The sequence below is a fragment of the Macaca fascicularis genome, chromosome 3, assembly GCF_037993035.2.
Source record: "Macaca fascicularis isolate 582-1 chromosome 3, T2T-MFA8v1.1".
NCBI classification, from domain to species: domain Eukaryota; kingdom Metazoa; phylum Chordata; class Mammalia; order Primates; family Cercopithecidae; genus Macaca; species Macaca fascicularis.
This window is the reverse complement of record NC_088377.1, coordinates 101198353-101211294: the sequence shown is the minus strand read 5'-3', so window position 1 is coordinate 101211294 and position 12942 is coordinate 101198353. Positions and strand designations below refer to the sequence as shown.

Sequence of the window (12942 nt, the reverse complement as noted above, 5' to 3'; positions counted from 1 at the left end):
GGCTTGACTTGACCTACTTCCAAACAAGGACCCTTTCTCATTCATCATTTCAACCTCACAGCCTAAGGAGAGACTCAAAACACTGTGGCTGGGTAAAGTAAATGAATACAATCATTAGGTAAAATGCATTTTTAGAATAACCAGTTGATTTCATTTATCCCTGACGTCACTGGGATTAAAGTGACAAAGCAATACGTAACAGAAATCTGGCTCTTACACACGGTCAGTCATCTTTTTGGCTCTGCAACTCTTCCTTTCTCAAGAAAGGATGAGAAATGGTATGTGACAAAGGGAACTTCATTTTAAGGAATGATCAGGGGAAAGTGGTTAAATTATTTTATTTTATTTTAATTTAATTTTTTTGAGTTTTTGCTCTGTTGCCCAGGCTGGAGTGCAATCTCGGCTCACTGCAACCTCTGCCTCCCGGGTTCAAGTGATTCTCATGCTTCAGCCTCCCAAGTAGCTGGGATTACAGGCACCCGCCACCATGCCCAGCTAATTTTTGTATTTTTTAGTAGAGAGGAGATTTCACCTTGTTGGCCAGGCTGGTCTCAAAATCTTGACCTCAGGTGATCCACCCACCTCAGGCTCCCAAAGCACTGGGATTACAGTTATGAGCCACCACGACCGGCAAAAGAGGTTAAATTAAAAGGAACAATATAAAACTTTGAATTGGAAATCAAACAAAGAAGGGGTTGGTATTTATGTTAGTGACACATCATAAAAGTTTAAAAAAAAAAAAAGGCAGGACTCAAATTACAAATCACCTCTGCTCTTGGTAATCTGAAAGTTCCTAAAATAACAACTGAAGTAGCTCTCTTACCTTATAATTATTCATGATTTCAGTTAACCATGGCTTAACTGACTGTACTGTATCTTCTCGCAAGTACTTTTCAACTACAGTTCCATCATTAAAAGTCCGATTTCCCACGTGGATGGCTTGTCTCACCTCTGGGAGTGACAAAAGTTTCACATAGTAAAGCTGATCCTCAGGTTCCTGGCGGAAGGGGGCATTGGAAAGACATAGGGAACGTGATTGGTGGCAGGAACAGCACGTTGGGAAAAGCTGTGAATGTCTCATAATATACAACAGGAACAAATGTGATGGGACTATTAACTTGTCGCCATTCTTGAAATTTTAACTCAGAGGTTTCGAGGTAATTTAGGTGGAATCTTTTTACTAACGGGAAATCTGAATGACGTGATACTCTTAGAGCAAATACAGGATTTTCCTTTGCAGAAACTAATATTTTGCAATCTGTGACTCCCATTAGCAACCCCTCTAGAGGCAAAGATTGAGAAAACAAAAGAGGTGAGATTATCAAAATCGATTCACTCCTTGTTGGTGGTTCTTTGGAAAGAAGGTCAAATGGATCACAAGGGCCAGGGTGGTGGCATGCTGGATTTAAAGCCAAGAATTTCTTTTCTGTGGTCTGCTGTTTATTAAAACCACACACACACAAAATTGGATTAACTATAATAAAGGGGAAAAGATGTCAAATGTGAAAAGAGATGATGCTTTATGAAGGACACAAGACAGAAGAAAAGTTGTCCATGAAGCTCATTTAAAAAAAAAAAACTGCAATAAAGTCTCTGTAATAATCATTATACTGAAAGAAAGGAGTAAATGCTTTTTTAAAAAAACAGTTACACAAGGATTTAAAAAACTGTTAAAGTTTGAGTTTGACAACTCTGTGCTTCATCAACAACGTTTGCTAACTATGAATATATTATGTTGTAAAGAAAAAAAGATATCACAAATTTTGTTTCTGTCTTGTCTACCACATGTTTTTCTCTTGGTAGAACCTAAATCCAAAACTGCAGCACTGGCGAATTCCACTGAAACTAACATACTTTATTTACAAACTAGTTCATAAATCAGGCAATTTAAAAAACAGAATGCATTGTCATAAGCATTAGACAAAGATTATACAAATTCAAACACCTACTTTGGCTCCTTCTGTTTGACTAATTCTACACAAAAGATACCAACTTTGGTCTACTTTTATGAAACAAACTACTTGAATACTTTGAGAAATATTCTAGAAGGCTTGAAGTAAGGGCCATACTAAATGCATTAAACCTCTTAAGTTAAAAGTAAGACAAAGCAAATATTTTCATTAAGGCTTTGGCAGTTTTGATTATCCAAGTGTCTTAAGTACAGAACAAAGAATGTGGGCATTTTCAAGAGACTCATAAACAGACTTGAAGCTCTGGGACCTGAGACCCAGAACTCCAATCCCAGCCTGTGTCCTTCACAAAAAAGCCTCTATAACAAGCTCTACTGGGGGGAAATTATGTTAATCAGAAGTTGTTTTGAGTTATCTGAAATATCACACATTCTCAGTGGTCAGATTATAACATATACAACACTGATGAGGAAAAGATCCTACGGGTTAGTAGACCACATCACGCAATACAGTTTGGACATGCTGGTCTAGTATAAAGTCATCTATAATATTTCCCAAATCAAAGGAAGTTCGGTTTTGCCAAAAGTTTTAAGCAAACATTATTATGGTTTTTAAAATGTTGTCATTACCGTGCACCGCAAAAAGTTATAGTAATTACTACATCCTGTAACATTCTGGAAGTAAGAAGGATCACTTGTTAAGTCGCCGTCTAGTAGTTTATCCAGTATCTAGGTTGGGAGAGAGGGAGAAAGAGAGAAAGAAAACATCAGCGTGGGTAAAAATGTACAGACATTTGTCATTTCCTTTATTCAACAACTTTTTCATTCCTCTATTGTTTCATCCAGCACCCACTTATTGTGCATATTCTCTGTGCTAGACACTGCCATGGCACTGGAGAAACAGCCATCAACAAAACAGACCAATGGTCCTCCCCCATAGAGCTTTCATTCTAGGCGGGGGACAATAAGCATTTCTAAGTAAATTACATCATGTGGTAGACAGTGACAAACTCTTGAGTATGTTAGGGAATGGTAAGGAGAAAACTAAAGAGGAGTAGGAAGTATCATGCGTGTGCATGTGTGTATGGGACACTGTGGAGAGGAGGTCACAGAGGATCTCACTTAGAAGGTGACATTTGAGTAAAGACATGTTGGATGAGAGGAATAAAGCCACGCAGACATCTAGGGGAAGGAAGGTTCCAGGCAGAGGACACAGCGAGCTCAAAGGCCTTGCCTATGGAAGTAAACCTTGTGGGAAGGGTGCCTTAACATGGATCACGAACTGCTCACCAGATGACATGGAGAGAAGACGCAGGATATGGTGCAGCTCCAGGTTTCTGGAGCTGGTAGAAGTTATCTTTGGGCTGACATTAAAAAACCCAGTCACCAGCTGAGGGGGAGAGCAATCAGCATGGTTGCATGCTTTCCTCCAGCGATTGTCAGCTGCATGGAGGCAAGCACAGCCTGGCAGAGGGGGAGATTGAGCCAGGGCTGTGGTTCAGCCAAAGGAGTCGGAAGAAGTGCCAAAGAGGTTTGGGCTTGGAAATGTATGGGATGACTGACCCTGGGTTGAAGACAGGTAATTAGAGAAATGGAGACTTCAGGGTGTTAGAGATAGTGGAGAGGCAGGAGGATCAATGGATTGAAAGGTAGTGAGGTTGCAGGGCTGTAAGACTGGTACATTAGCGGAAGAGAGCTAGGACAGGAGGTGGTAGTTGGAGAAAGATGTTTGAATGTGTGATTGTGGATCAGCTGCCAGCTTTTTAGGGTATGAGAATCAGCAGCTAAGATGAAGAGGAGAACATGATCATTGAAAAACAGAAGGCTGAGGCACCAAGGACCACATCCTAAAAGGATCATCAATGTGGATCCTGCAGTTACCGGGAATTATGACAAGAATAATGCTGGAGAGAGCGACAGGGAGGAAGGAGCTCAGCTATTCAAATGAGAGAGAGTAACCAGGGGTTGGTAGACAGACACAATTGGAAGTGGTCAGAGGCCCTGTCTGAGGACAGGAGAGTCAAAGCTCAATGCTTTAGGAGGAGGCAGGGAACATGATCTGAAAGTCACATGATAAGCAAGGAAGACACCTACTCCACCTATGAACCAAGAGATACAGAGAAACTAAGAGAGAGAACAGCCCCCACTCAAGAGGACCACAAGGACTGCAGCATCATCAGGGGAGAGCCAGGTTTCCGGCAAAGCAAGAGGCTGAAGACATGGATGGGGGTTGTTGATGATGATATTACATTGTAAGGAGTTCTTATGAAAGGATTCTAAGAAATGAAGTCAGCACATCTTAAAAACAATCTATCAAGTACAAAGTTAGGTCTCTTATCAGATATGGTATTATTATTCTAATTTTATGGGTGAGAAAACTGAGACACATGAGTTTAAGCAACTTGCCGAGGATACCCCACTAATAACGTCAGAGGTGAGATGATCAGGCCACAACTCCTGAGCCTGTACACTCAACCACGCACTCACTGGCTCCCAGGAGTCAGCCTGCAATGCTTCCTACTTGCCAATTCCTTCTGGCCATGTTTCAATGTTTGAGAAATAGTCTCATTATTGTATTCATATTCTCTTTTTTTTGAGACAGAGTCTCGCACTGTCACCCAGGCTGGCGTGCAGTGGTGAGATCTCAGCTCACTGCAACTTCTGCCTTCCACATTCTAGCAATTCTCCTTCCTCAGCCTCCCGAGTACCTGAGACTACACGCGCCTGCCACCATGCCCGGCTAATTTTTTTTTTTTTTTTGTATTTTTAGTAGAGACGGGGTTTCACCATGTTGGTCAGGCTGGTCTTGAACTCCTGACCTTGTGATCCACCCGCCTTGGCCTCCCAAAGTGCTGGGATTGCAGATATAAGCCACCGTGCCTGGCCTGTATTCATATTCTTTTTCAAACGTGAAAGGACTTATTCAAGTTCCTATTGCCATGGGGAGAGAGGCCAAGAATGAAAAGGGTTATCGCCGTAGAAGGTGGTGTGGGTGGAGGTGGTAGTAAGTATTCTCTACCAATGCTACCATTGCTCAGGGCCCCACATCTGGTTGTGCAGCTCCATGGCGATGCCTGTGGCTAAGGGGTGCGAAGGGACAGGGAACCAGCCAAAGTTCTGCTTGCTGAGCTGGACAGCCTGGTTCAGGGCTGCATCTGGAGAAGTGGCCACCTCTTATCCTCACACAATGGAGGCATCTGCTTGCCCAGTCCTGAACCCACAGGACTGCATCACCACAGAGGAGCTTTTTCTAATCTGTTCACCCAGAGGGGGCACCATAGGCCAGGGTCATTCTGAATGCACACATCATTTCTGAAATTCATTGTTAGAAATAATCTTCAACACCAATGGGAAAATAAAATATAAATTCAACCTTGAAGAATAACTTTGCTTTTAGAAAGAGTTAAAAGTCATTTGTTGGCTGGTTACGGTGGCTCACAGCTATACTTCCAGCACTTTGGAAGACCGAGGTGGGCAGATCACTTGAGGTCAGGAGTTTGAGACCAGCCCAGCCAACAAGGTGAAACCCCATCTCTACTAAAAATAAGAAAAATTAGCCGTTCATGGTGGTGAGTGCCTGTCATCCCAGCTACTCGGGAGGCTGAGGCAGGAGAATCGCTTGAACCCAGGAGGTGGAGGCTGCAGTGAGCAGAGATCTTGCCACTGCACTCCAACCTGGGCAAGAGAGCGAGACTGCATCTCAAAAAAAAAAAAAAGTCAGTTGTTGTCAAAAAATAACATGGGTGGTTAGGACCTGTGAAGTTAAGAACTTTGTGATTCAGAAAATCATCATGGAAAAGGAGGTAATACTGGACAGCGGATCAGCCATTTTATATCTTGCAGAATATCTAAGACACCCCAGGATTTTTATAGAATGCCTGCAAATTACCATAGGAGAAATACTGTGGTGGAAATGCGGGGAACAATTCCAGTCCTCAGCCTGCCACAATCCATTTGTGTATCCTTTGGCAATTCATTGCTATCCTCTGAGGCTCGGCATCCTCTCCCCTCACCAGTAAGTGTGTGTGTGTGTCTGTGTGTGTCTCTGTGTGTGTGTCTGTGTGTGTGTGTCTGTGTGTGCATGTAAATGCATAGGGACAATAGATGACCTATCTCTAGAGTACTCTCCAGCTCTGAGTTACTACTCTTTGATTCATTAAATCATTTTAAAGGATCAGAGCATCAAACAGGCTTTATCATTTTAGGCTTGAGATTCTGACATTTATATTCCCTTGGGTTTCAGGATTTGTTGGAGTCTTCCTTTGCAGTCATTGAAACACATTTCAACTACAAATTGTTTACTGTCCTAAGTATCATTTTATCTATTTTCCTTGAAAAAGCAAAGGTCTTGTTTTAATTCATCACTCAAGATGTGGGACCAATGGTCAAAAAGACATTCCAAGCCTTCAAAGGTTTTGCCTGCTTGGGGTTCCGGTTTCTGATGTATCCGGTTTGGGATAGATTCTAACCTCATGGGTCACGTTCTCATTATCTCTGAATACACAACATACCTGAACTTTTCTACAGCTTCACTAATCCTGTAGGTGTTTAGCCTGCTACATTATGTACCAGTCATCTTTCTGCTTTTTATTCTCAATATGAGCCTCCCAAATGCTCTTGCTCTTGATATTGCTTTATCCCTGTGTGCGTCTTTAAAAACATATCAAATGTTTCATTTGCAAATTGGTCTCATGCCACATAAAATTTGATATTAATTCTAAATACTGAAATTTCACTCCTTTGTCCCCTCTCTGACTACCACAGCAGAAAGTCTTGAAAATAATATCATTGCAAGTGGAAGCATGATCCTACATGTCCCCCAGGAGATCCCTCTTCCTTTGTGTTTACAATTACACAAGAAATTCTGAATCCACACTTTGCAGCCACATTTAGTGTCCTGACTCAGAGAAAGGAGAGCCTGGTGGAGCTCTGTAGGATGGCTCAGGACTCCCTTTGCTCCAACCATTTGCACAGCTAGCTGCTATCAGAATTCACAGCAAGGGTGGCCACTGCCTTGGTAGATTTCTGATAGTGTCCCGATACCCTACTTGTAAAATGAAAAATAACTTTGTGTTATCCTCCACCTTCTCTCCAAGGTTGCATGTCTCCTATTTTGATCTGAACTGGCTATCTGCAGTGCTCTTAAGACTTAATATCAGATTTCTGCTTTAATAACAATAACAACATTAGATATACTGTTACAGAATGTGTCTAATAACAAACAAATTAAAGCTCTCAAAATTCAGACCTTGCCTCATTTACTACTGTGTCAAACACGATGGCTCTATAGTAAATGTGGCAAAAAGCCTCTCAGGGAGATTGTTTACACATAGCTCTGTCTGCATTGTCCAAAAAAAAAAAAAAACAAAAACTTCCTGTATCCTAATATTTAGTATATTCTTACACTTTAAATAACCGAGAAAGAAAAGAGTGAAGAACATAATTATTTATTCTCAAGTTTAATTTTAGGTGAGCAGTGTAAGGATATGCACAAATACCAATGCCCCTTTGTAAGAGTTTCAAATTACTACACTTTATGATCTTTGTTCCCGACACGTGTGTCACATGTCATTTGTTACACACTGTGGTCATTTCTCCCAGCTGAAACCCTGTTTGTGGATATAAAACTCTTCTACATGGTTTAGAGCAGATGGTGAAGCATATGCCTCTACTTCCTGGGTTGCCTTTCTTCTGATTTCCATATGATAGGGTCTGCCTTGAGGGCCTCCACAGTATTTAAAGAAATCAAAACAGTTAATGAAAGACACAGTTAGATAAACACTCCAAGATGATCTCAGGCTTAAAATATAGCCAAAGTAAATTCAAAGGAACACAGACAGTCCTTTTCTTTATTATAAGGCCACTCAACTCGCCTCCCGATCTCGAATGGAATAACAGAGATATACCTTCTTAACAAAAAAATGCCTGAGCACCAAGGTGTTCCTACTGACCCGCCCCCTCCCCAGCTGGTTTTAATTGCTCAAGGGCAGCACAAGGCCCCTAGAACTCACTTCAAAGGCCTGAAACCAGTTCTGCTTCCTGATGTGTTCTATGCATTCGTGGCACTGCTTCTGGAAGTACTTTTTCTGCTTCTCATCCAACAAGCCAATTTGGTACAGGAATGCCGCATAGCCCCCTATAATCTGAGGACAAAAAAGACACACATCAATGCCACAAAGGGAGAAAAAGAGACCTTAAGGAAGCCCATTTGCTTGGTGAAATAATCCTTTGTAATTGTTAATCTTGTGCTGGTTAGCCAAGTAGGATAATTACATGCACACACATATACACCCCACAACACACACAACAGAACACAACACAATACACACACACGTATATTTGCACTGACAGCCAATGTAAGCTGACACAGTACATCGATACGTTGAAACATTTGGTAAAAATTAAGAGATTTAAGTCATAAAGTCAACCGGTATTTCCCTTATCAAGTTAGACCTCTAAAAGGAGCCTTCCATCTGATAAAAAAGGCTTTTAATCTCCCTAAGAGACAAAATAGAAAGTCAAAAGGAGACACCTACTGATTCAGGATCAGAATATCCATCTCCAATAGCAATTCCTTTCAGGTTGATCTTCTCCTCCTTCACCGGGTTGAGGGAATGGATGAGGTGTGCAATGGCTGGCACATATTTCCCTGCGTAAGACTGAGAAGGACAGATGTTGAAATGGCCAATCACAAATGGATGCTAGTAAAATTAAATGTACTTAAGTTAATTAAAATCACAATGAAGGAGCAATCTTTCCACATGAGGTATACTGTTTCCTAACCCCGCATTACAGATTCCATAATAGCAAAAACCTCTGTCTTCCAATTCTTTTGTCGTCTCAAATAGCACCACATGACATGCACAGGTTCGATGCTCAAAAAATCACAAGTGAACATGTAATAGTGAACATTCTAATTTCCTTCCAAAATAAAATAACTTGGGAGAACACAATTCTGCCATGTGTTAGGCGTCTCTTACCAGAAAGCTCTATTCAAAGATTAGAGGGGAAAAAAATCTCAAGTTCAAAATTAAGATTTCAAAATCTGATAATGCTGCAAATTTTGAAATCAACATGTACTAATGGAATACATGTTCCATTAGTAGAAAGGAAAATAATATTTACTGCCACTAAAATTTTCACTTAAACTCATCTCTATTTCCAACCTTTTCTAGCACAAGGTCCTTTTTCAAGGTCAAAATATTTTGTAGATATCCTTCCCCCAACAAACGTGATAATAGTTCTACTTTTAGACTGTGCTGGAAGAGCTACTATTGACTCAGCAATATTTTTCAAATAATTTTGCATTTTGCATTCTTTCCATCAAAAGTTGCCTTCTTGATATCTCCACTTGTATGTCTAATATTAAACTGCAGACGTTCAAAATAAAGCTCCCAATCCCCAACCCTGAGGCAGCCTCCCTTTCAATTCATGTTAATTCTGTTTTTCTGCTGCTCAGGCCAACAATCTTGGTGCCATTCTTTATATCTCTCTTTCTCTCATATTCCACAAAAGTCAATCAGCCAAGCTTGTCAGCTCTACCTATTCTATCAAAATCTGTCCAGAGTCCAATGTCTTCCACAACCCCTTCTCCATCACATCATCTCTGGCCTGGATGACTGCAGTAGCCTCCTCATTGGCCTCCTTCTTTTGCCCTTATCCTTTAATGACTTCCCATCTTCCCAAAAGCAAAGGTATAAGGGCTAGCATGATCTGCTCCATTCTCTACCCTCAACCCCTGCTACCCTCTTGCTCATTCCTCTCCAGCCCACTGGGTTCCACGCTATTCCTTGCACATACCAGGCACATGCCTGCCAGGCCTTTGGACTAGCTGTTCCCTCCACCTGGAATGCTCTTCTCACAGGCATCCATATATATGGCAAATTCTCTCAATTTCCTATATTTTTTCTTTCCTATTTCCTTAATACTTATCATTCTCCAACAAACTTTTACTTACTTATCTCATATACTGTTATGCTCCTACCCATACTAGAATATAAGATCCGTGAATACAGGGACATTTGTCCGTTTTGTTTACTTGAGTCCACTATGACTGATGCGTGTATTTGTTAGTGCTCAATAAATAGTTGTTGAATGAATGAATCTTAAAATGAATCCACAGACACCTGAAAAAGAGCAATGCATCTATGTTCAAAACAGACTAGAGACACTATGTGGATACCTGTGAGTTCACAGAATCTCCAAGGCTCTCCAGGGGGTCTGTAAGTTCAAAGGCTGGGAACCCCTGAAAGCTCTTATTTTATCCATACCATAATCATATGCTGAAGATATCATTACTCCCATTTCCAGATGAGGACACTGAGGCTCAGAGAGGTTAAGTCGTAGAGCCAGAATTATACCTGAGCTGACTGACTCCAAAACCTAAACTCCTTCCAAGCAATGATAAAAGAAAGCCATTAATGTAATTTATCCAAGATCTCCTCATTGATGCAGCTCTCTTGTGCAATAATAATTATTTAGACAAAGTATTGAATCAAAGCAATTTATCCATTCATACTTGCAAGTATATTTTAGCTTCCTTGTGTAATATAAAGATATGTCCATATGTCTGAAATTTGGTTTGTTGTCTAACTGTGCTACATTCTCTTGTTAGTGACAATAAGTGAACATTTATCAAATAAAATTTCTGTAAAATGACAAAAAAGCATATTTCCCTGAGTAAGCATTTTACTAGTAAAAATGTATTGTTATATAGTCTTTATTCAATGATAGTTTATTGGGCAATTCTTCTGTCAAAGGCATTGACATGGTATGCCTCTGTGTCCTCAACCAAATCTCATCTCCAATTGTAATCCCTACGTGTTGAGGAAGGGATCTGGTGTGAGGTGACTGGATCACTGGGGCAGTTTCCCCCATGCTGTTCTCATGATAGTGAGGGAGTTCTCACGAGAGCTGATGGTTTTAAAAGAGCCAGTTTCCCCTGCGCATGCTCTCTCTCTCTCGTAGTATCTTTACAGCAGTGTGAAAACGAACTAATACAGGCATTATACTAGATACTTGAGGAGACACAAAAACGAATAAAGCACAAAACTTGCCCTCATAAAGGTCACAATTGCTTTCAAAACTATATTATGGAAACCATGACTGACACATGATAGAGCAAAGTTTACCATTTCTTAGATTATGATTTCCATAATGTATACATTGCCTAGCACAAAGTAGGTAAATAAAAACATACTTGATAAATGAATGACTTATCTGGCATTACTTCTAAATACTTTTTCCCTATCAGAAATTGGTACAAATGCTAAAAAGTTTATCTTCCAGTGATATTATCACTCCAATTTTCTTGTTATAAGACCTGGTAATAAAACATCTCTCTTGACACTTTCTGACATGGAAGGGCATGTACTTTAAGTTGCTGTGTAGGTAGTCATGAGAAACGTAGGCTGAAACATCTGCATTTTTATGGCACCTTCCCCCAGTGACCATCATCTGTATCTGGGTATCTGGGATACATCCAGACAGGGAATTAAGAAGGAACACCCACTCAGTTTTTGAGCATTACTATGAGCCAGGCTACCTCACCTACTTCAAGCCAATTTAAGATGAACATTATTTTCCAATATTTTACAGTGATGAAAACAAGGGCCCATGCATTTCATTCACATGCCTGGCTGGAATTCTACCCTGGCTTGGCTGTCTCCGCAGCTCCCCTTTGTCATATCTAATTGCATTTCAGTCAATGAAATCTTTTCTATTGAGAAGATACTCTTTTAAAAAAAAAAAAAGCCACCATTATTATTATCATCATTATTATTTTTTTAGACGGAGTCTCGCTCTGTTGCCCAGGCTGGACAGTCAATGGTCCTGGAATACACCATGGGTCTGAGGTCCCCTAAGGTGGGACTACATCTTGGGTTTATCTACTCCAGGCTTGCTAAGCTGATCATTTATGAAAAACAAAACAGTGAGATGAGTAGTACTATAACCATATCCAAAATGAAATTCTTCAATATTCAGTCCACATCTGCCAACCTCGCAGTTTTTTTTTCTAACTTTCTAATGACTATCACACACTTCCTTGCTTTGTGTCAGTGTGACAAATCCGTCATTGCCTTTTTCATTAATCATTCCATTGGTTGAGTGACTCAGGCTGTCACAGAAAAGAAAATTATAGAATTATTTTTATGGAAAACAGACACTGAAACATTGTAATAAAATTTCAATTATTTTCACTCTCCTTGTTGAGAGAGGTTTTTTTTTTTTTTTTTTGGCAAGATCAGATTCATTTATTCTTTTTGAATCATTTATTTCTCAATTTAATGATTCTCTGACCGCCATTAAGTACTTCAAAAGACAACCGGGTAATAAATCAAGTATGTTTTATTTTACCTCATTTGCCTTTTCCTGTATATATTTTATAGAACCCCATATTTCGGGGGAAGAATTTAGGTGTGACTGCCTTATGGATTAGAAATCGACTATATGGTCCCTTAGGCTTATAACAGTGATTCTGTAATTTTATGAACTATTGCTTCTTTTGTTCTGAGTTCTAATGAAAACAGCAACAACAACCAGAACTCTTGGTCCCGTGGCTTCTCTGACCTCCCCATGGTGTTCACCAGTGTGGGCAGCAGCTGGTCAATGAAGCCCCTGAAGTCTGTGAATTAACACGAACCTTCTAACATGGGATCAGACGCTGGCCTCATAAAAGCTCAAAGCAATACCAAAGCCATTTTAAAAAGAAAGAGGAAAAGTGTGGCCAGAAACTATCTGAACACATATTATTTTAGAATTTGGCAGGGACCTTCAAATGAGAAACTCAGCCAGATAAACATAACACATCGAACAGAATTCAAACTAGGTTAGCACTCAACACATCAGAATTTTAGGATGTCCTTATTATTCCTTTCTAATTATTAAAGGAGCTTCAAGCTGCAATTTCCAGCACTGCGCTTACTTGGTTAATTTTTCCCATGGTGACCATATTTCAAGCTGACCTCCAACAAGAAGGACCAGAGGTATCAGGGTGTGTTTGTACATGCTTGTATTTGCTGGAGCTTAAAGAG

The 12942-nt window shown here is 40.2% G+C and overlaps 1 protein-coding gene across 17 annotated transcripts in view; it reads right to left on the bottom strand.

Annotated features, from left to right (window-relative positions):
- CPVL (carboxypeptidase vitellogenic like) overlaps positions 1-12942 on the bottom strand; it is a 205306-nt gene that overhangs the window by 73085 nt on the left and 119279 nt on the right. For all 17 annotated transcript variants that reach the window (XM_065542167.2, XM_074035303.1, XM_065542165.2 and 14 more), the window contains 4 exons: positions 8446-8568; positions 7921-8052; positions 2540-2638; positions 824-997 (listed from right to left, as the gene is read on the bottom strand). In XM_065542167.2, coding sequence (XP_065398239.1) covers positions 824-997; positions 2540-2638; positions 7921-8052; positions 8446-8568 — 528 coding nt within the window. The remainder of the gene's footprint in view (positions 1-823; positions 998-2539; positions 2639-7920; positions 8053-8445; positions 8569-12942) is intronic.